This window comes from Panthera leo, chromosome A2, assembly GCF_018350215.1.
Source record: "Panthera leo isolate Ple1 chromosome A2, P.leo_Ple1_pat1.1, whole genome shotgun sequence".
NCBI lineage: Eukaryota > Metazoa > Chordata > Mammalia > Carnivora > Felidae > Panthera > Panthera leo.
The window spans coordinates 51125343-51148684 of record NC_056680.1 but is presented as its reverse complement, the minus strand read 5'-3'; the positions used below and the strand labels follow the sequence as shown (position 1 = coordinate 51148684).

The following is a 23342-nucleotide window of genomic DNA, read 5'->3' as shown; positions in this document are numbered from 1 at the left end:
TGCTGGGTCAAGGGTAAGACCTTATACTCTTAACCACTACACATTTCAGCTAGCTTTAGTCTCTACTATTATTATTATTTTTTTGTTGTTTATTTATTTTTGAGAGAGAGTGCAAGCTGGGGAGGGGCAGAGAGAGATGGAGATAGAGGATCCAAAGCAGGTTCTGTGCTAACAGCAATGAGCCAGATACGGGGCTCGAACTCATGAGCCATGAGATCATGACCTCAGCCAAAGTGGGACACTCAATTGAGTGTCCACCCAGGCACCCCTCTACTATTATTCATTAATAATATTACAACACCAATACTCACTTCTACCTATTATGTGTCTCTGTTGCAAAGCCCTTTACTTTTATTATCACAAATCCTCACCTCAATCCACTAACACAGGAATGATTATCCCTGTTGTACAGGTGAGAGAAATGGGTTCACAGAAGTGAGATAATTGGTCTACACTCAGTGAACTCAAGTGGAGCTGGGAACACAACTCACATCTGCCTGTTTTCTGTGCCCTCTGTGACTGATATCACGTCCTGAGCCTGGCCCACAGCTTACAAAACATGCCTTTTCCCCTCCTTTCGGGCCTTTTCTGGAAGTTAGGCTGGCCCGAAATCCCAAGGGAAAGAACTGCACACTCACTCCCCTGCTCTTTTCCCCAGCTGGGGCTGAAGACCAGGGGAGGGGCTTCCCTGGGACCTGGAAATAAAATGGAGGGAGGGCTGGGCTGGGCTAGGCAGTGTCTTAAGGAAGTAAGGAAGCTGTGAGGGGGGAGGTAAGTTTTTGGGGTCTTGATGGGGCAGCTCCTGGAGAGCAGGTGAAGTGAACTTGACAGAGTTTGGCTTTGGACGGGGAGTGAGGAGTGAGGCTGATGCAAACAGACTTGGGTAGTGCTAGTTGGGGGGTTCACAGATAGGGCTGGCCTAGAGAATCCCCAAGTTGTCAGAAGGAAAGACTGATTTTACCTGACTGGGGAGGGGGCTCTTTGTTCCATGACCACTCCTTAAGCCCCTTCCACTGTGTCAGGCCCTCTCTGAGCTGGGAATAGGGAGAACATCTCAGGGAGAGGCACCCAAGGATCAGTGGGGGTAAGGCAGAAACAGACAATGAGGCACACTTGACTAGGAAGTAGGAAGGGCAAGATGAAGAGGGGACTGTGTGAGCCATCTAAAATGGCTTTCCAAAGAGTGGAATATAGGGAAATTGGGGTTTCAAGGTTGCATATGTTTAGCCCTGGGCCAGAGGAGTATGTTGCAGGTGGAGGGAGCTGTCTCCACAGACAGTTGGAGCTTGAAAGAGCTGAAGCAGAGAGGTTTAGGAGAGAAAGTGTCAGGTGAGCCCAGGGCTATCAGATAGCTGGATCTCTACTGTGCAGTCTGGTTGCCAGTAGCTATAAGCCACAGTGGCTATTTCAATTTAAATTAGTTAACATTAACTAAAGTTAAAAATCTAGCTCCTCATTTGTACTGGCCACATTTCCAGTGCTCAATAGCCACATGAAGCTCGCAGCTCTGGGACTGGGAAGAAAGGATATAGAACACATCTATCATCCATTGTCACAGAAAATCCCTCTGGCCAATGGAAAGCCTCAGGAGGGGTTCAAGGACACACGAAAGAGAGAGTGGGCTTAGACTGGGCTGCCTGGCCTGTGTGAGCCTGGCCTGTGAGGTCTCTGGACTGTAGGTGAGGAAACAATCCCCAGAAGACGGAGGTGGTGTGACTCACCTCCTGCCAGCATAGCATGAACTCTGCTCCCAGGGGCAGGAACTAACCAGATAGGGCCTCTTCAGACCCAACTGGGGATCCCTGATCAGTGTGACCAGAGCCAGGGTCGGAGAAACATGGAGTGAGTAGTCTTGGGGAGAAAGGAGGAGCTGCCGAATGGGGCCGAGCCTGGGTCCAGAGGGGCTTTCCAGTTTGGTTCCAGTTGGCAAGCATGGGATTGGACAGGAGGGCTGGGAAAGCATGTGTGAGTTGAGAGGAGAGACCAGAGTGGAGGTTCACTGGATGGAGGTGAGGCTGCACTGTGTCGAATGATGAAAGGGACCTTCTGTTCCCACCCTAACTAGATTTTCTATTTCGTTCTCAGGCCCAACACTATCCAGGTGACAAGGATGGAATATGCCATGAAGTCCCTCAGCCTTCTCTACCCCAAGTCCTTCTCCAGGTGAGGAGAGCCAAGGGTAGAAACAAAGGGGAGCTACCTGTGAGTTATAAGGCAGACCTTCTCAAACTTCAGCAAGCTCCTAAGTCACCAGGGCATCTTGTTAAAATGTAGATATTGATTTAGGAGGTCTGGAGTAGGACCCAGATTTTGCAGTTTTGACAAGCCCTCAGGTGACTTTAAGGTTGGCATCCTCTCCCCACACTGCTACCACATATTGAGTAGAAAAAGGTAGACACTGTGCTTGGACCTTCATTCTTGATCTCATTTAAACCTCATCACAACTTTGGGAAGTGGGGATTATTACACCAAATTAATAGATGGGGACACTGAGGCACAGAACAGGTGCTCTTCATCACCTAACAAATGGGTAGTAGAACCAAGATTCAAACTTGGGTCTGACTCCAAAACCGAGGTTCCCCCTCTACTCTTCTGGTTCTACAACATGTATATCAGAATTCAAAACTATCTTACATTGACCTCAGCTTTGCCACTTCATTTCACTTTACGGGTGGGAAGAAAGAGGCCAAGAGAGGAAAGTTGGTATTGGGGAACGTGGGATGGGTCTCCTATCACCTTGCTACTCATCATGGTCAGTGTCGACCAACAGCATCAATGCCACTCCGAAACTTATTAGACATATAGAATCCCAGCTTCCACCCAGACCTCCTGAATCAGAATCAGGTCTCCTGAGGACTTAATATGATCACTGAAGTTTGAGATGCATTGATCTAACAGGACTTTTAGTGATACCGGTAAGTCTTAGAGCAAGCCTGGTGGGTGATAGAAGAAGAAGAATATGATGAGCTCAACCTACAGGGGTAGGGGAGTGAATTCCCTGAGAGGGGTGAGGGATGGGAGGCAGCAGGCTGCTCATTCTGATGCTCCAAATTGCCCGCAGGCATGTGGCAGTGAGCACCTGCACCTCAATGGTGACCCAGCAGCTACTGACCGAGTCCAGTCTGGAGGCCCCCAAGGCCCGGCCCTGTAGAGTAAGCACTGCTGACCGGAGTGTGCGGAAGGGTATCATGGCGCACAGTCTCAAGGACCTCCTCCACAAGGTGAGGGACAGGACTACCCTCAGCACAGCCCAACCACTGGGACTGTGGCTGAGAGCTGGCCCTGCTGGCTTCCTCTGTCCTCTGAGTCATGAGCTGGGACTTCAGCAGGGATGGAGTTCATAGGTTAGATGGTGAGAAGATTTCCTTTCTGATGCCCACTCTAATGAGTTGGTAGTGCCTGCCTGGAGTGCTGTCCAATGGATTAATGATGTCTGTCTGGTGACAAGGGGAGGGCAGTATATTGCAGCAGAATACCTATAGGATTGCCATCCTATATCTACAACAGTAGATCAGTGGCATTTTCAGAGCATATTTTTCTTTTTTTTTTATTTTTTAATGTTTATTTACGTTTTGAGACAGAGTGCGTGCAAGCTGGCAAGGGGCAGAGAGGGAGGGAGAGAGAAATCCCAAGCAGACTCCACACTGTCAGTGCAGAGCCCAACATGGGGCCGAACTCACAAAGTGTGAGATCATGACCTGAGCTGAAACCAAGAGTTGGAGCCACCAGGCGCCCCTGAAGCATATTTTTCTTACTGGAAAGACCCTTAGGTTCTCTTTTCCATTGTACACATGCCTGGAAGTTGGGGAAATAGGTAAGATTTTAGAGATTCTCTTCCCCATTTCCTCCCTTCAGCCAGGGTAGTTCTTCCATCCATCTCCTACACTGGCTTTCCATGGCAGGCTTTGTTAACCGCTGTGGAAGACTCTTCAAACTATTGATCAGGTAAGCTTCTAGAGCAGGAAACAAAAGACACACAGCTCTCGTGGATGGTAGTAACAGCAGCCAAGAATGACACCCTTTCCCGTTTCCATGTTCCCTCTCTACTAGGCTGGGGGTAACTTCTCCCCAGCCTCTCCTATAGCCTCATCTAATCTTGCTCTTTATTAGTCTTGTGCCTCACTGCCTCATTAGCTTATGCACTCTAGGGGATGTCCCAGTTGCCTGGCACAGATTACACATTTGGATTAGGCTTCTGATTACTACAGTCTGTTTAACATATAGAAATCATAGCTTACCTAAGCCTCTATTCTGGAGTCCCTCCCCTGTTTCTGTGAATTAGGTCTGTTCTTCTTCATGGGAGCCAATCTCCCCTCTCTTGTGAGGCTAGTGGCTGTGACACACCAATTTTTTATGCCCTGAATCAAAAGGACTTTTTCACACTTGAGTCTAGACTTGGTAGTGTTTTTTCACCTGAGGGCTGGGGACCACTTCCTGTGCTAAAATGGACTTGTCACACATGGCTTCCCAGAATGCACGCCCTGGGACTGATTAGGTCATGAGTGAAGCTGAGGAGTTGTCATTTTAAGCAGTTGCTTCAGGAGATTCTTATAGCCACTGAGTTTGGGGACCCCAAGTCAGAATCCTAACTCCAAAGGATGCAAGGAGAAACAAGAGTGAGGGTCCATCTTTCCAAGATGGAACACAGGTCAGAAGTGAATCTTACTAATGGAGCAGGGAGGACATCAGCCTATCTGGACTGCTTTTCCAAGTTTGGCAATATAAAGAAAGGAGCAGAGAGTGAGGGAAAAAGGGTAAGGTGATATGGTTGGCAGTGACCAGAGTGTAAGTCCCTTATTGGCCATGGAAAAGAACAGAGGGATTTCATTTTAAAAGATAACAATAAGCCTTTGAAATATTTTTAATTTATTATTATTATTTTTTTAATGTTTATTTATTTTTGAGAGAGAGAGAGGGAGGAGGGGCAGAGAAAGAGGGGGATAGAGCATCCAAAGCAGGCTCAGCGCTGACAGCAGAGAGCCGGATGAGGGGTTCGAACTCATGAACCGTGAGGTCATGACTGGAGCCGAAATCAAGATTCAGACACTCAGCCGACTGAGCCACCCAGGTGCCCCTCAAAATTAATTTTAAAAAATCTTCCAAAGGGGCACCTGGGTGGCTCAATCAGTTGAGCGTCCAATCTTGATTTCGGCTCAGGTCAGGATCTCACAGAAGACTTAATGTTAAGATGGCAATACTTCCCAAATTGATCTGCAGATTCAGTGCAATCCCCATCAAATTCCAGCTACTCTTTTTACAGATATTGACAAGCTTATCCTAAAATTTACATAGAATTATTTCTATGAACCAGAACCAAAATAGCTAAAACAATCTTGGAAAAAGACAAACTTGGAAGACTCACACTTCCTGATTCCAAAACTTACTACAAAGCTACAGTAATCAACTCTGTGGTATTGACATAAGGAAAGACACTCTATTAGTTTTCTAGGGCGTCCATAGCAAAGTACCACAGACTGATACTTAACAGAAATTTATTTTCTCTCAAATCTGGAGGCTGGAAGTCTGAGATCAAGGTGCTATCAGGGTTGGTTTATTCTAAGGCCTCTGTTCTTGACTTATAGATGGCTGTCTTCATGTTTACATGGTCTTTCTCTGAGTATGTCTCTGTATCCTAAACTCCCCTTCTTATAAGAATACCAGTAATATTGGGTTAGGGCCCATCTTAATGACATCATTTTAATTATTTCTTTAAAGACTCTATCTACAAAGACAGCCAGATTCTGAGGTACTGCGACTTAGGATTTCAATATGTGAATTTGGGAGCTCATAATACATACAAATCAATAGAATGGAATTGAAACTCCAGAAATAAGCCCATGTATCAATGGACAATTGATTTTTGACAGAAGAAAGAATAGTCTTTTCAATAAATAGTGCTAGGACAATGGAATATCCACATGCAAAATAATGAAGTTGCATCCCTACCTCATGCCATGAACAAAATTAAGTCAAAATGTATCAAAGAGTTAAAACTATAAAACTCTTAGAAGTAAACAGGTGTTAAGTCTTCATGACTGGTTTCTTAGATAAGGCATCAAAGCACAAGCAATCAGAGGAAAAAATCAATCTTCATCAACATTAAACACTTCCGTGTATCAATATGTGTTATTAACAAAATTAAAAGACAACCTACAGAATGGGAGAAAATATTTGCAAATCTCATATATGATAAGGATCTAATATCAAGAATACATAAAGAACTTCTATAACTCAACAATAAAAAGATAACCCAATTAAAAATTGGCCAAAAAAACAGGGTGCCTGGGTGGCTCAGTTGGTAAAGCATCCAACTTAGGCTCAGGTCATGATCTTGGGGTTTGTGAGTTCAAGCCCCACGTCGGGCTCTGTGCTGATGGCTCAGAGCCTGGAACCTGTTTCGAATTCTGTGTCTCCCCCTCTTTCTGCCCCTTCCATGTTCATGCTCTGTCTCTCAACAATAAGTAAACGTTAAAAAATTTTAATAAAAAAATTGGCCAAAAAAATGGAATAGACTTTTCTCTAAGAAAATATATAAATGGGGTGCCTGGGTGGCTCAGTCAGTTAAGCGTCTGACTCTTGATTTCAGCTCAGGTCATGATCTCACAGTTCGTGAGTTAGAGCCTCATGTCAGGCTCTGTACTGATAGCACAGAGCCTTTTTGGGATCCTCTCTCTCTACCTCTCCTCTCTCTCTCTCTCTCTCTCAAATATAAACATTAAAAAATTAAAGATAATATATAAACGGCTAATAACATATGAAAAGATGTCCAACATCATTAGTCATTAGGGAAATTCAAATCAAATCTGCTTCATACCCACTAGAATGGCTAAAGTAATGGACAGACACTCCCTCTCTCTCTGCCCCTCCCCTGCTCATATTCTCTCTCTCTCTCAAAAATAAATAAACATTAAATAAATAAATAAATAAAGGACAGACAATAACAAGTACCAATGAAGATGTGAAGAAACTGGAATCTTCACACATTGCTAGTCGGAATATAAACTGATATAGCTGCTTTGGAAAATAGTTTTGCAGCCCCTCAAAAAGTTAAACATACAGTTAATTGTGTGACTCAGCATTTCCAGTCCTAGGTATATACCCAGGAAAACTGAAAACATATGTTCACTCGCAAACCCGTACATGAATACTCATAACAGCAGTATTCATAATACTCAAAAAATGGAAACAACCCAAATGTCTATGTTAACTGATGAATGGATTAAAAATGAGATATACCTATATAGTAGAATATAATTTGGCCAGAAAAAGAAATGAATCATGTTGCAACATAGATGAACCTTGAAAACATACTAAGGAAAACAAGCTAGTCTAAAAAGACCACATATTATATATGATTCTATTTATATGAAATGTCCAGAATAGGCAAATCCATAGAGACAGACAGTAGAGGTTGTCATGGGCTGGGGGATGGGGAATGACTGCTAATGGGTACTGGGTTTCTTTTGGGGTGATGAAAATGTTCTGAAATCAGATAGTAGTGATGGTTGTACAACTTGGTGAATATTCTAAAACACAATGAATTGTATACTTTTTAAGTTTACTCATTTATTATTTTGAGAGAGAGAGCATGAGCGGGGGAGAGGCAGAGAGAGAGGGAGAGAGAGAGAATCCCAAGCAGGCTCCACACCATCAGCACAGAGCCTGATGTGGGGCTTGAAACCACAAACCACAAGATCAGGACCCCAGCTGAAACCAAGATTCTGAGGCTTAGCCAGCTGAGCCACCCAGGCACCCCATTAATTGTATACTTTAAAAGGGTGAATTTGGGGGCACCTGTGTGGCTCAGTCAGTTAAGTGTCTGACTTAGGCTCAGGTCATGATCTCGCAGTTCATGGGTTCAAGCCCCACATTGGACTCTGTGCTGACAGCTCAGAGCCTGGAGACTGCTTTGGATTCTGTGTTTCCCTCTCTGTCTGCCCCTCCCCTGCTCGCCCTTTGTTTCTCTCTCTCTCTCTTAAAAATAAATATTAAAAAAATTTTTAAAGGTGACATTTATGATACGTGAATTATATTCATGTATATTATATTATATTCTCAATAAAAAATTACATATGTGATTCCCATTATATTTTTTTGGACAGCACTGTTCCAGAACATAACCATGAAGCCAGGTACCAAGAAGGACCATAATACAGAATCTTTGGATTGTGATCCCACAGCAAAAGCCTGGATTCCAGGCCTTTTCCCCATAGATCCTTATCCACTTGCTCTTTCCCTGGCAGCTGAGATGATGTAATATGGATTTTCTTCATGCTCTGTGGCTGTATGGGGATGGCAGAAACATCACTGATCTTATTCTCCAGGTCCGGGACACCCTGATGCTGGCAGACAAGCCCTTCTTCCTGGTGCTGGAGGAAGATGGTACAATTGTTGAGACAGAAGAGTATTTCCAAGCCCTGGGGGATGACACAGTGTTCATGGTCCTCCAGAAGGGGCAGAAATGGCAGCCCCCATCAGAGAAGGTGAGGTTCCCACCTGTGTGGTAGGGAGAACATTGGGAGTCTGGGAGAAGTCCTTTTTTGGGGTGTGGGGGGTAGGTTGCCAACCACAGGCTTCTCTTGATACAGAGTACTAGGTACCAACTCTCCCTCTCCCGTAAGCCTGGCAAGAAGATTGATGTGGCCCGTGTAACCTTTGACCTATACAAGATGAACCCACAGGACTTCATTGGTTGCCTGAATGTGAAGGCCACTCTGTATGGCACCTACTCCCTTTCCTATGACCTGCACTGCTACCGGGCCAAGCGCATCATGAAGTGAGTGAATTGGGATTAGCTGGGGATAGGGTGGGTATTCAGCAATGAGAGAGCCCCTCTCTGTTCACATGGACCTCAGGTTTCTAGGGCCTTGGACTAGTGTTGATGCTGACAAAGCATGGCAGCATTTTCTGGAACTTTATGGCTGAACTGGTGCTTTAGCAGATGCCAAAGGGGTACACATATCTCCTCCAGGTGGAACTGGGATACATTATTTTTCTAATTACCTTCCACCATAACAACTTATTTTTTCACCTAAAATAGTAAGTTTTCCTAAGTAGTCTTCTAACTGGTTTTTAAAAAGTGAACACATGTCAAAGATTTTATTGAACCCTTTAATTAAGGGGAGAACCAGCAAGAAGTTACAATCAGTTCAAAGGAGAATTCAATATACACAGCTCCATCAAGACAGATAAATTCACAGATACAAAACTGGATTTTTCCATGGGGGTGGGAGGAATGAAATAACTGTTCTTCCATAGATGGAATTAACTTGCAAGTCTGTGGACAATACTCATTTGTACTGATGAATGAACTTCTTTCAAACTTTCTACTTTACTGTGGAAGTCTAATCAAGTAACATGGGAAGCATGAGAATATGTTAAATCATAAGACAAATACTGTTAGGGTACAAGTACTGTTAGGGTGATGTTTCCCAATTTCAGCTGCTCCACTGGTGTTCTAATGAATTCCTACCCCATCAGGCAGATACAGCCACTGATGCAGAGGCATCCAACGATGCCAAAGCCACAAAGCTAGGGACTAGCAGAGCATGGCTTCTTGCGAGTTTCTTCTGACAGATTCTAGTCCTCCCCAATTGCTTCATTTAGCATCTACTGAGCACACACTGTGTGCCTGGCCATATGTGGTAAGCTTAAGACCCAGAGATAAACAAGATGTCAGAACAAGCTCCATTGTTGCCCCCAGTACCTTGATGAATGCCGGCACATAGCAGTAATTCGAATGAATGATAACGCATATGATCCTTGTTCTTAGAGGCCTTCTGAGAAATCCTGCTCAGGGTCCCCAGAGCTCTGTCAGAACACACGTAGCTAGAGCACACTAGACCTTTTGGCTTTCTGAGTTAATTCTGTGCATATCCAGTCTGAAGATGAGGGACCTGAAGCCTTGCCAGAGATGACATTCAGTGACAGGCTTGAGCCTAGTTCTGTGGCTAGAAATCCCATATTCCTCCTACACCGTATCATGCCCCATCTTGATCTGGGCTTGCTGCCGGTAGTTTGCAGATTTCAAAACCTAGAATAGAAGCTTCAGCCTTTAAATTCAGTGCATTTAGGGGAAGTAAGACTCTCAGACCTGAACCCAAAAAAACAAAACAAGCTGAAGTAGGTGTGGTGACTTAATGGTGTCAGCTTTTTATTATTTTTTAATAATAGTTTTATATTTATTTTTTTAATAATAGTTTTATTTTTGTTGTTCTGTTTTAAAATATATGTAACATGAAATTTACCATTGTAACTGGTTTAAAGTGTACAATTCAGTGGCATTAAGTACATTCACAATGTTGTGCAACGGTTACCACTATCAATTTCCAGAACTTTTTCATCATCCCAAACTGAAACTCTGTCCCCGTTAAACACCAACTTTCCACTCCCCCTTCCCCCAGCCCCTGGTAACCTGTGTTCTACTTTCTTTTTCTTTTGTGTGTGTGTGTGGGGGGGGGGTCCTACTTTCTATCTTGTTAAGTTGCCTAGTCTAGAGATCTTACACAGTACTTGCTCTTTTGTGACTGGTTTCTTTCACTGAGCATAATGTTTTCAGGGTCCATCCATGCGGTAGTCTGTGTCAGAATTTCCCTCCTATTTATGGCTGGACAGCTGGTTTTAAGCCTTAGTACTCTAATTTGAGAAATGGGTATACTTCTCAGGTATAGCCTTTAACATTTTAAAGAATTTTTATGTGTAGATGTTTATAGAGTTCTGATTATCTTTGTCTCCCTACACCTTAACCATAAGTTCATTTATTGAATGAAGGTTAACAGTTTGTAAGTTTTAATACCAGCCAGAAAGTCTTTATTTTCCTTTTGTTTTCCCCTCCCTGATCTCCCCTAGGGCTAAACACCCCTAGTGACTCTTCCTCGTCTATCTCTTTTAAATAGATTTGGACAAGAACCTGGTTGAAGTAGTCAAGCATTCCACCAGCTACTCTTGACCCCACATTTACCCTACTCATCTACCTATTAGGCTCCACATTAAGTGACTTAGGTTATTTCAACCTCAGAACGCTGTGAGGGATCAAAATAGTATGATCTTATTTTATGGTTGGGGAAGCAGAAGCTCAGAACTATAACAGTTTGCCAACCTTCACACAGCTGATAAGACTGGATTAGAACTCTGGCCTATTTGACTCAAGTTCTGTTCTCATTACACTGCAATACCAAGCATGAAGATCTTCATGTTCAGCGCTCTGAACATTAGCTAGACTACACATGACTTGGAAAGGTCTCAGAGTCTAGAACAGAGGTCATGAAGGACAGAGCCATGGGATGGAGATTAATCTGGCTGGCCTAAAGCAGTATTACAAAAATTAAAGGTCTTATTAAATGAGGGTGAATTTTCCATGAGAAAATAGGGAGGTGACGGACATCTCAGATAAGGCATGATTGCAGGCAATGTCTGTAGACCCTTTCCCATTTGCTAAGGGAAGGCAGCATCTGTTCCTGTTGACACATCACTCTACAATTTATGAAATTATGGAGGCAGCATTTAGAGGCTGTAGGGAGGGGTTTTCTTTGTGTTTTGACTCTAGTGCCTTTTTCTTCCACCCAGGGAAGCTCTTCGTTGGGCCCTCTTCAGCATGCAGGCCACAGGCCATGTGCTGCTTGGCACATCGTGTTATATGCAGCAGTTCCTGGATGCCACAGAGGGAGGACAGCCCCCTGATGCCAAGGCCCCATCGCTCATCCCATCCTGTCTGAAGATGCTGCAGTGAAGGACCAAGTCCTTGGAGGCATTCCCCAGAGAAGGACTAGACGGGGGGCCCCCATGCTCAGCTAGTAGCACCTACAAACCCAGTTAGGCAGCTTCTTATCTTGCCACACCTTCCTCACCTCCCAGGACCTCGAATGAAGAAGGCTTCCCAAGGGAAAAGGTCAGAAATCTGGGATAGGCCGGGAAAGGAGAACTGAGCGTTCTTAGCCTGGCCCAGCTACTTCCTGTCCAGGGTAGTTTAGCTGACCAAGACGGGTCACCAGCAGGCTAGCATGAGGTCTGCCCCTCAGCTACCTGTTTTCACATGCTCTACTTTCATCACGCTCCCCACCTCCTGGTCCCTCAGCCCTGATACTCCTGAGTGAACTGTCAAGTCCACTAGTGTATGTTACTAGAGAGTTTGCATTAAATTATTTATGCTAATACATCTTTGCCTGTGTTCTTTGGGGGTGAGGGTGGGGTTCTGCCTGGAAGGTTGGAAAGGTCTAAGGGAGGAGAGGAATCTACTGTCAAACCATTCTTCAAAATGTGGGGTTATAAGTACAGGACTTTTTCTGCCCAAAAAAAAAAAAAAAAAAAAAAAATTGCAATTGATTCTGGAACTAATGTCTGCTTCATCAGAGACTTGAGCAGACCACATAACCAAAACAGTAAAGGACAATTTCCAGAATAAAATTGCCTATCAGAAGGGCTTTGAGTGGCAGGGCGGGACTAAGGCACTCTTCTAATTTCTCAGTATTACATTTTATTACATCCTTTTAAGTGTTTAGGTGGGAACATACTAATCAGGCTGTACCAGAACCCTCCATCAACGCTCTCCGTAGCTTGCCAGATAGTTTACCTTTCATGTTCAGCACTGTCAACTTCAGGATTTCAAAATAAGCTGTTCTGTAGCCACAAAAAATATTAGTTTCTCATCAGTGTGAGCTGGCATTTTTCCACAATAGGGCAACTCAAACAAGATAAGCATGAAAGGCAAAGTTTGCAGGTGATTATGCTTTAGTCTATGACTCTCACATTCAAAAATGTGTCATTTATGACCCTGAATATAAAGCCTAGATGGGTTTATTAAGTACAAAGGCCTGTGTTGCCAAAGCTAGAGTCTGGAGAGTTATTGCTGGCTGCTGATCCAAACCTGCAGCCATGTGTGGGAGGGGTGCAGAGCTAACAGGAAAATAGTTTCTATTCTGGGCTTTCCTGCTCTTGCATTTATGGGTAGAGGCCTGGCTCAGTGCTGTCCTGGCTCTGCAGGGTAGGCCTTTCCATGTGGAGGCACCATGTTCATACAAGCACATGCAGAGGCTACGACCAACTTGCCCCTCTTCTTTTCTTCTTTTTTTAACATTAATGTACTTATGTATTTAATTAAAAACATTTTTTCTAATGTTTATTTTTGAGAGAGACAGAGTAAGAGTGGGGAAGGGACAGAGAGAGAGGGAGACACAGAATCTGAAGCAGGCTCCAGGCCCTGAGCTGTCAGCACAGAGCCCAATGCGGGGTTCGAACTCACAAACCGTGAGATCAATACCTGAGCCGAAGTCGGACACTTAACTGACTGAGCCACCCAGGCACGCCTATTTAATTTTTAAGTAAACGCTTTTAAGTAAAAGCCCCAGTCTGGGGCTTGAACTCACAACCCTGATATCAAGAGTTGCATGCTCTACTGATTGAGCCAGCCAAGTGTCCTTTTTTTTTTTTAATTTCTTTTTTAAAATTTTTTTTTAAGTAAGCTACCTGCCCCTCTGGTGAAGTTAGTCATCAGCCGAGTTGGGCTAAGGGTGGCAGAAGTTTGGAATGTGTCCAATCTTTCCTCCTCCTAAGACTCAGAGTTTCACAAGTAAGTTTTGAGTGACTGACCACAGTCTCTTGGCATTGAGCCCTCTCAGCTCAGGGAATATTAGGTTCTTCCTTTTCCTCCAGGAACCTGGAGACTAATGGAGTTATACCAGCTGTGGGCAGTGAACAGGAGAGGGCAGTCTTTGATGAGGCTAGTGTATATGAAAGAAAAATTCCAGAGAGCACGGGACCTCAGAGAGCCTGAGGCCAGTCCAAGTGGGGAAACGGCCTCTCCCATGGCCAAGTGCCCTCAGTGGAGGAGAGGTCTGTTGCAGTTAAGGCACACCATGTACCAGCCCCTGGGCCTTAGTCTTTCCACTTTTGCTCAAGCTGGTACTTATTATGAAAGCACAGGAGGCCTTTCAGAAGAGGGTTTTTAAAATGCTGTGGGGCCTTATGACAAAGCACAGTACTGTCTGAGCCCAAAACAAGATAAAAACCACTTGCACTCTTGCCAAATGTCTTGTCAGTTCTGTCTCTATTCGGGTACATCTATTCAAAAAGTGATTATTTAAATCTTTGAATTAAAAATAAAAAAATAAGTTTCTTGAGGTATAATTTACGTAAAATGAATTTTCCCCTTTTAAGGTATAGACAATTAAGTTTGGGTTTGTTTGTTTTTTAGTTTTGGCAAATTCATACTGTTATGTAACCACCATTTCTAGCATGCCAAAAAGTTCCCTTATGCTCTACTTCCCAACCTCTACTCACCCCACCCTTGACTCTTTTCTGCCAATATAGCTTGCCTCCCTTTCTAAAATGTCATGTAAGTAGAATCATATAGCCTTTAAAAAAATTCATTTCTACTGCTTTCTTTTTTTTTAATTTTTTTTTACATGTATTTATTTATTTTTGAGAGACAGAGAGAGACAGAGCACAAGCGGTGGATGGGCACAGAGAGAAGAGACACAGAATCTGAAGCAGGCTCCAGGCTCTGAGCTGTCAGCACAGAGCCCGACGCGGGGCTCGAACTCACAACCGCAAGATCATGACCTGAGCAGAAATCAGACGCTCACCCAACTGAGCCACCCAGGCGCCCTGTGTTTTCTTTTTCTTTTTTTTTTTTAAGTAGCCTTCATGTCCACCCTGGAGCCCAGCATGGGGCTCGAACTCACAACCCTGAGATCGAGACCTGAGCTGAGATCAACGGACAGATGCTTAATTGACTGAGACACCTAGGTGCTCCCCCATCTACCTAGTTTTACTTAAAATTATTTGTGGGGGGGCACCTGGCTGGCATTTAAAACATTTTACGAATCATATAGTCTTTCATATCTGGCTTAGATTTTTAAACCAGCAAAACATATCAAGATTAAAAAAACTTACACGATTCCAAAGGGTAAAATCATTATTCATCTTCTCACCCCTGATTCCTTCTCCAGAAGCAAACACCATCTCGTTTTTGTGTGTCCTTTCAGAAATGTAAAGGCATAAAATGTAATACATATATATGAATCACACACACATATGCATATTCTAGTCACACTTGTCCTCCCTTTTTTTTTGCTTTAATATATTTTGGAAACTGATTCACATAAGCAGATACAGACATACACATTCCTTAATCAATGGCTGCATAGTATGGATATGCTACAACTGACTTAGCCACTCCTCTGTTGATGTTCAGTCTTTTCCTGAACAATGAATTGAAAGTTACAGTTTTTTTAGTAAATAAACAATACACAAGCTGCATGTAAGTTTTGTATAGGTATAATTATAGGATAAAACCCATGTTCTTTGTTTTTCACTTAACATCTCATTTCTCCTGTTGGTCCCTGCCTCTGCCTCCCTTCTTCCCAGTACCTGTTCCTCCTGGTGCATTTCTAGTTCTTCACAACCCTTCTGTCACCACACATGCTGGAACTTGCTCTCTGATTTCACTCAGCTCCTCTCCTTTTACTCTCTCAGCATCTGCACAGGGTTTAGCAAGGTGGGCTGTGGTGTGCTGTGTGTGCTGTGATCTGTGTCCACTGGGTGAACTTCTTGTTGTCAGGGCTTGCCTTGTTGATCCCTGATTCCAGCTCAGAGATGCCAGGGCCTGGTATAGAGTTAGCATTAAAAAAATGTTGAATTGGTGATATATTAGATTTATGTCCCCTACAGAGCTAATCATAGGACAATTTATGTCTTCAGTTTTGAGATTTGTTTTGATTTTGTTTTGATAAATAATGCTGTAGTGAATCTCATTCTCCCTCAGGCCCTTTTCTTCTTTTGGATTGATTATGCACCAGGCTGTTCTTCCAAGCAGGCTTACTGGACCAAAGGGGACTTTTTTTTCCCCCTCAATTTGCCTTACAAAATTGGGCACAGTGGTGTTTTGTTTTAAGATTTTAATTTAGGGGTGACTGTGTGGCTCAGTCGGTTAAGCATTGGACTTGGGCTCAGGTCATGATCTCTCAGTACACGAGTTTGGGCCCCGCATCGGGCTCTGGGCTGACAGCCTGGAGCCAGCTTCAGATGCTGTGTCTCCCTCTCTCTGTGTGTCCCTCCTCCGCTTGCGCTCTTCTCTCTCAAAAAAAAAAAAAAAAAAAAAAAAAAAAAAAGACATTAAAAGAAAGATTTTAATTTTAATTAATCTCCACACCCAAAGTGGGGATCAAAAATCCTATCCTCTACCTACTGGGCCAGCCAGGCGCCCCACAGGTGGTTTTTTGAAGTCAGAAGCTCCTATGAATTGGGATGGTAATCAGAGTACCTTAATCTTTCGTTCCTGTTTTGTCCTAAGACAAGTCCTGTAATCGCGAGTAAATTCCTTAGCTGCTCTGTGCCTCAGTTTCCTCAAAAGCATAGACTGGGAGTAAAACATTTTCTGCCTGCAGGAAGGTAAAGCTCCGCCTTCTCACGCCTCTGAGCCAGCCGGCTCGCTAGTCGTATTGACAGGCAATCTGACCAATCAGTACGCTGTGGGAGAGCGGGTCGGCCCTTCTCCACACATGCGCACTGTCCTTGCTCGGGAGATGGGTGGCTGCAGTGTTTTGGGCCGGATCTGGGGTGTATGGCGGCGGCGGCCAGGGGTCCGCGCAGTGCCCAAGGCCCCAGGCTTTGGCACCGAAGCCGGGTGATTACCCCTTCACCCGCCCCTTCGTGTGGGTGGGACGGTGGGGCCGGGGTAAAGTGTGTGTGGTATCTGGACTTAGGTAGGCATGGGTTCTAATCCCGCCACTATTGTGTGACCGACCCTAAACTACTCACTTGGTTTCTCTGAGTTTCAGTTTCCTCCTCTGTAAAATGGGGCCAGATGTGCCTGAATTTGCGGGAAGCTCACCCCAGGCATTTTGAGGCATTTGTAGGAGGTGGCAGTATATAAGGTGTGGGGAGATAAGAATGGATACCTCTCAGGAAACGAGTGATCCCTCCTACTGCGTACTCTACCTTTTTCAGACATCGGCTGCGACCCCGAGGCTCCAGCAAACGGTCGAGGCCCCTGGGGGGCCAGCCATTCCCGGGGCTGCTGCAGCTAGAGAACCTCAGTCGGGAGGAGCTGGTTGATGTGCTGAGGGCTGCAGTAGTGGACCAGAAAGGTGAGGGGTGGGAGGGGCAGCTGCACACAGACTCTGGAGGGGAGCCTGCTGCTGAGAGCCTTCTAGGGGCTGACAGGGCTCCCTGCTAAAGTCTTTGGGGGTCATATCCTCGTGTTGCCTCCCACTAGTGGTATGACCTGGAACAGGCCTCATAATCTGTCTGAGCCTCAGCATCTTGGGGATGGGGGTGAGAGGGTGCAAATAACTAGAGAGCCTTCAACATAGTAGGCACTTGGTAATAGGAATTGCCATAAAAAATTGTTTACCGATGGACAAAACACAGGCTTTGGAGTCAGATCGAGGCTCTGTAATCAGCTTACTGTGTGGCTGTAGGAAAATAATTTCTCTGAGCCTCAGTCTCCATTCAGTGATTTGTTAATTCTCTCAACTGTTTATTGAGTAGAGGCTTTGTTCCAGGTACTGTTCTAGGCACAGGTATACAGTGCTGAACAAGATAAATATGGTTCCTGCTCCCAGGGAGCTAATATTTTAGTGGCAGAAATGGATTCATCAGGAAATAAGTGAACAAAGTACTTACTAGTGATCAGTGCTATGAATAAAACAGGGTATTATGACCATGTGGCAGATATTAGATTGGGGATTCAGGCCTCTCTGTGGTGGCAACATTTGAGCCGAGATGATATGAAAGAGTCAGACATGTGAAAATCTGGGACTGAGGAAACAGCAAGTATAAAAGCCTAAGGTAGCAACTAGCTTAGCATATGCGAAGGACAGAAAGAAATTCAGTTTAGGGTGTAGTTGATAACTCAGGTCTGAGAGTTGTAGTGGGGTCACAAGATAAGATGAATTGAGAAAGTACTTTATAAACTCTAACTGCTGCTTTTGTGTTGCTCATGCTCATGTAATATATGTTTTAGGACCTCTAGTGACATTGAATAAGCCACCGGGTCTACCAGTGACAGGTACGGGCAGGGGATGGGAATGTAGTGAAAGAGGGTTTGAAGGTTCTGAGGGAGGGGATACTGAAGAGAACGGGTCAGTGGGATAAAGCCAAAGGCCTCTGAGAGCAACTTGTACTTTTCCTTCCTTTTTTGTCCCCCCAGGAAAACCAGGAGAGTTGACATTGTTCTCAGTGCTGCCAGAGCTGAGCCAGTCCCTGGGGCTTGGGGATCAGGAGCTCCAGGTTGTGCAAGCATCTGGGAAGTAAGTGATGGTGGGGGCGGTGATAGGAATGTAGGAGGACAGGTATCCATCTTGGGTGAGGGAACACTTGCTTGGGAGTAGGTCTAGACATTTTCCACAGGTTGGTTTGGGAGCACAGAGGAAGGATGCAAGGAAAAGGAGGGAGTGAACAGATATGGGTTCAAATCCGTACGCACAAACTGTGATCACAGGCAAAGCATGAAAACTCACTGAGCCTCAGTTCCCTTAATAATAAAATAGAGCTAATCATACCTATGCTCAGCGTGCAGTCACTTCTCCAATACCATAATCATGGCAGGCATTGCTCGTTGACCCATGATATTCTTTCCTCTAAAACTGCTATCAACTAGAGCCGGTACTTGGATGAAATATTTCTGAAATTCCACAAACTCGTAGGCTTGTGGGGAATTTAGTTATTTATGAACTATTATACACAGAATTCCTACTGTAATGCCTGGCACATTGTAGACATTCAGCAGTGGGGGTAATTGTTATGACATTTGGCTCTGAGCTCCTTGGGGACCAGGGCAAAATGAGCACATTAAATTATGTAGTCTTAGTATCAAACATGAGAAAGTCTTTCTTGTTTCTCAGGAGGAGGTCTTGAGTTATAGTTCTGGTGTGACTGCTTTGCCTTAAGCAGGCCAGTGTGCCTTCCCAAGCATGCTCCCTTTTTTGGGGGTGAGCCCAAGGGACTTCAGTTTTGTGATTTATCCTCTTTCTCCAGAGAGACCTCTGGGCTTGTACTCCTCTCCAGTTGTCCTCAGACAGCCAGCCGCCTCCAAAAGTTCTTCATCCACTCACGGAGAGCCCAGAGGCCCACAGCCACCTACTGGTGAGTGGTGCTGGGAGGCTCCCATGGCAGTAGGGAGGTCCTGGCAAGCCACTCTGTGACCTCTTCCTGCCTCTTTCTTAGTGCTGTCACTGATGGGATCCCAGCTACTTCTGAGGGGAAGATCCAAGCAGCTTTGAAACTGGAACACGTTGATGGCGTTGATCTTGTGAGTCATGGTCTGGCAGGGAGTAGAAGGGGACTCTCCAAATATATTATCCCTACAGAGGAATCAAGAGTAGAGACTTGGGGGGGCGGGGGGGCTGGCTCTCCTGTCCCCTAAAACAGGCAAGTAACCACTACTTATACTATGGCCCTGTCTATTAGCAGCAGCGAGGGTCTGGGCTTAGGTGCCAGGTGTGTGTGAAGCTTGTTCATTCTTGGGGGCTGACACCACAGGTAATTCCAGTGAAGTCCCCATCCCGAAAAGACTTCCAAGAAGGTGTCAAGAGGACCCTCAGCCACTTCCGTGTGGTGGCCATGGGCTCTGGCTGTGCCTTGGTCCAACTGCAGCCACTGACAGGTGGGTCTGGAGCCCCAGCCAGCCTTCGTACCTCTATTTGGCTGGAGGAGGCAAGGGGGATTGAAAGAAGGTGGTGGTGTTAATGGAAGCCTGGGGAGCATTTGAAGGACCCCAGGGATAGGTAATCAGGCCCATCTGGAGGAGGTAGCACTTCTGTCAGTCTGGTGGTCATTCCTTTGTAGCTCATCTTATTATTTTTTTCATACTGATCTCAGGATCTTTTCTTTGTCTTTGGTGTTCTGTGGTTTCACGATGCCAAATCTGATAGGTATGTGGGTTTAGTTTTATTTATCTTGCTTGGGATTCACCTGAATCTGAACATTAATATATTTCATCCATCCTGGAATGTTCTCTCTTCCAGTGTTGCACCTCTTGCATTTTCTCTATTCTCTTCCTTTTGTATGCCTAAGAGATGTGTCTGACCTTCTCATTCTCCTTGCTTGGTCTCTTTTCTTTCATATTTTTCATTTCTTAATCCTTGCTACATTCTGGGTAATTTCTTTAGCTCTGTCTTCCAGGTGAATAGTTTTCTCTTCAATTGGATCTAATCTGCCAGTTCAGCCTATCCATTGGCTGTATTTTTCACTTCTAGAAGTTCTATTTGGTTGTTTTACAAATAAAAATGGCCTTTAAAATATATATAGCATCTTTTTTTTCTCAATTGTTATTTTTTTGTCTTTAGCCATGTTAAACACACTTGTATGTTGTATTTCTATATTTTCATTGTCTAAGATTCTGGAGGGTCTGATCCTGTGATGTTTCATGCTAACTCTAATACTTGGTGAATTGTTTTCTCATTGCTCTGTGATTTAGGATTGTGAATTCAAGTTCAGCTAGGCCTTTATCTTTGGAAGTCTTTTGTTGCCTCACTGTAGATAAGCCCCTCGGGAGAGGTTCTGCCTTTGCTTCAGTCAAATGCCCCAGGGCTGTCACTAGTTCAGGATCTCTCTAAATATTGTCTCCGTTGGAAGTTCACATATCACTCAAGTAGTGTTAATTTGAGCCCCACACCTGTGTGAGAGCAGGCTCATGGTTGCGAATTCTCAGCGGAAACTTTCTCATTCCCCACTTATCTACCGTTGACTGGCTTTTGCTCCTAGTCCACCCCATCACTGGAGATGTAGCCCCTTTAGTATTTCATTTGGGTACTAAGGCCTCACCCCTGGCCCCTGGGTAGCTACTTAACCCCAAGGGCCCTGGATACTCAAGATTGGCAGCATCCCTAGAATAGGTGAAACGTTGGCTCTGTGTGCTCTGGATTTGTTTTCCCCTGGTTTTGGTCTTGGGATCTTACTTTCCTATATGCCCAGATGCATATTTAAAAGGATGATTGTTCTATTTTTCTGGTGTTTCTAGGTGGTTTATAGCAAGAGGGTTTTTAAACTTTTTTTTAAGTTTATTTGGTTTGAGAGAGAGTGTGTGAGAGGGGCAGAGAGAGAATCCCAAGCAGGCTCTGCACTGTCATATATGGGGCTTGAACCCATGAACTGTGAGATCATGACCTGAGCCGAAATCAAGAGTTGGATGCCTAACTAACTGAACCACCCAGGCACCCAGCAAAAGGGTTTTTAGATTATCCAGTCCACCATATTGCCAGACATGGAAGCAGAGTATAGCTCCTGGGTTTGAATCCTAGCTTATGGTGGTAGGCAAGTCACTTCTCTTTGAGCTTCAGTTTTCCTGTGTGTAAGATGGGAATGATGATAGGATCTACTTTATAGGGCTGTCATGAGGATTAAATAAGTTTACATAAGTAAAGCATTTTGTACCATGCGTAGCACACAGCCCCCCAATTCTGTATTTGTCAAGGTACTTTTGGTTGTCAGTTTCCCAAAAACTTGTTCAAATTGGTGTCATCCAAAAACAGGGAATGTATTGGTTCATACAACTTAAGTTTAGGTGTTCCTGGATCAAGAGGCTCAGAGGACGTCCTCTGGAAGCTGTTTCTCCATTTCTTCTTGCCTCGGGCATGTCGGCTTCTTTCTCCCACAGGCTATCCTGTGGTGAAGGTAGAGATGGCCAGGGCTCCAGCAGCTCCTGACCTGCACCCCACCAGTTTAGCACCCTCACAGGAAAGAGCATTCCTTGTTTCCAGTAGCTTCAGCAGTAAATTCAGGGTTGTATCTCTTCACAAGCGAATCCCACAGGCCAGGTGGATTGATAGGACTGTCCTGACCTGGTCTTTCACCCTGCTCTGGAGGTAGGAGCAGTAGCATTAACATCACTGAAACCACATGATCTGGGAATGGGAGCGGAGTGGTGGTGTTTTCCCAGAGGAAAGGGGGAGTGATGAACCTGGGTGGGGCAGATAGAGCAGCTGCCCACCCTGTCATCTCTCTCCTGTCCCCCAGTGTTCCCCAGTCAGCTCCAGGTACACATGGTACTACAGCTCTGCCCTGTGCTCGGGGATCACACATACTCTGCCCGCGTGGGCACTGTCCTGGGTCAGCGCTTTCTACTGCCAGCAGAGAGCACCAAGCCCCAAAGACAGGTACCCAAGCCTACCTACCTGCCATTTCGGGGGGTGGGCAGCACCTTCAGACATTAGCTATGAAATTTGGGACTGAGGTAGCCCTCTTGGCTTCCAAGGCTATTTGTAGCCCTATCTTGCTGTGTGGCCCTGAGCAAGTAACATCCCCTCTCTTGGGCCTCATTCTGCCACCCATCTGTTCAATAAGGAAATTTAACTTATTGAAGGGCCAGTTTCTCAAGGCCCTTCTAAGTCAGCTGTCCTTTGGGTCTCTTTGGTATAAGGGGTAAAAGTAGTGGTGTATGTGTGCGTGTGTTAGGGTAACTATCTGCTTTAACAGAGTAACCCCAAAGTGCCAGAGTCTTAGCACAGTAATTTCCCTCCACATTAAATACAATTAATGGGGGTGGGGTGGGTGAGCTTTACTCCAAGCAGTCACTCAGGACCCAGGCCATTGCTATGCAGCCAGATGAAGGGAGACAGGACAGTGCGGGTTCACGTGGGAGGTGTTCGTGGGCCAAGTCTGGAAGTGGCATATGCTTGCACTCCTGTTCCATTGGCTAAAACTATCATATGGCCTCACCAAACTGCAAGAGGGACTCAGAAATGTTTACCTGTGTGCACAGGTGGAAACTGATTTAATGAACCCTACCCAGTCTCTGCCATAGCGTGATTGTGTGTGTGTGTGTGTGTGTGTGTGTGTGGAGGAAGTGAATAACAAATTATGGACATGGAGCGGGGGAGGGAGGGAGGAAATATTTGCCTTACTCACATTTTGGTTAGAGCTGTTGGAACTCAACCTGGCTGAACGCTGACATGCCTCTCCCACCCCAGGTCCCGGATGAAGCCCTCCTCAGACGCCTCTGCCTGACCCCCTCCCAGGCTGCCCAACTGCCCTTGCATCTCCACCTGCATTGTCTCCATCTTCCAGGCATGAGGCCCGGGGAGGCCCCCATGAAGCTTCTGGCACCCTTGCCCTCTTATTTCTCCAGGACCCTACAGTGCTTGGGGCTCCACCAACAATAATGCTCCTTCTGTTCCTTTTGTTTCTGCTGGAAAGCAGTGGGGATGGGGTGGGAGATGAACCTACGATGAGGCCTGAGGAGAATGTCAGTACTCAACATGCAGTAAGGCCTTGCTTTAAGATCCTGGGCGCTGCATTCGGACACACCTAAGATCAAAGCCTGCCTAGGCCACCTGCTGTATGGTGTTAGGCAAATGACTTCATCTCTTTGGACGTGCATTAATAAAAGTACCTACCTCATAGTA

At 45.1% G+C, this 23342-nt stretch overlaps 3 protein-coding genes across 4 annotated transcripts in view; 2 read left to right on the top strand and 1 right to left on the bottom strand.

The window, feature by feature from the left end:
- IL17RE (interleukin 17 receptor E) overlaps window positions 1-16395 on the bottom strand; it is a 46911-nt gene extending 30516 nt beyond the window's left edge. The window contains exons 1-3 of the mRNA XM_042910476.1: window positions 16259-16395; window positions 15367-15601; window positions 14890-14974 (exon numbers count right to left, since the gene is read on the bottom strand). Coding sequence (XP_042766410.1) covers window positions 14890-14912 — 23 coding nt within the window. The 5' untranslated portion in view covers window positions 14913-14974; window positions 15367-15601; window positions 16259-16395. The remainder of the gene's footprint in view (window positions 1-14889; window positions 14975-15366; window positions 15602-16258) is intronic.
- Window positions 749-12095, top strand: CIDEC (cell death inducing DFFA like effector c). Its single transcript, XM_042910607.1, has 6 exons — window positions 749-771; window positions 2086-2163; window positions 3062-3221; window positions 8325-8483; window positions 8589-8776; window positions 11566-12095. The coding sequence occupies exons 2-6, from the start codon at window positions 2111-2113 to the stop codon at window positions 11726-11728; spliced, it is 723 nt and encodes a 240-aa protein (XP_042766541.1). The 5' UTR covers window positions 749-771; window positions 2086-2110; the 3' UTR covers window positions 11729-12095.
- Window positions 16396-16496: 101 nt separating the features above from the next.
- On the top strand, window positions 16497-23339 carry RPUSD3 (RNA pseudouridine synthase D3). 2 transcript variants are annotated; one of them, XM_042910555.1, is made up of 9 exons: window positions 16497-16621; window positions 16945-17084; window positions 17963-18007; window positions 18149-18248; window positions 18976-19083; window positions 19165-19249; window positions 19480-19603; window positions 21955-22094; window positions 22908-23339. In XM_042910555.1, exons 1-9 carry the CDS (start codon window positions 16497-16499, stop codon window positions 23097-23099), a joined length of 1059 nt encoding a protein of 352 aa, XP_042766489.1. In that variant the 3' UTR covers window positions 23100-23339. The 2 variants fall into 2 exon arrangements, with proteins under 2 accessions (XP_042766489.1, XP_042766493.1); XM_042910559.1 differs by lacking the exon at window positions 17963-18007 and having other exon boundaries at window positions 16512-16621.
- Window positions 23340-23342: the final 3 nt, after the last annotated feature.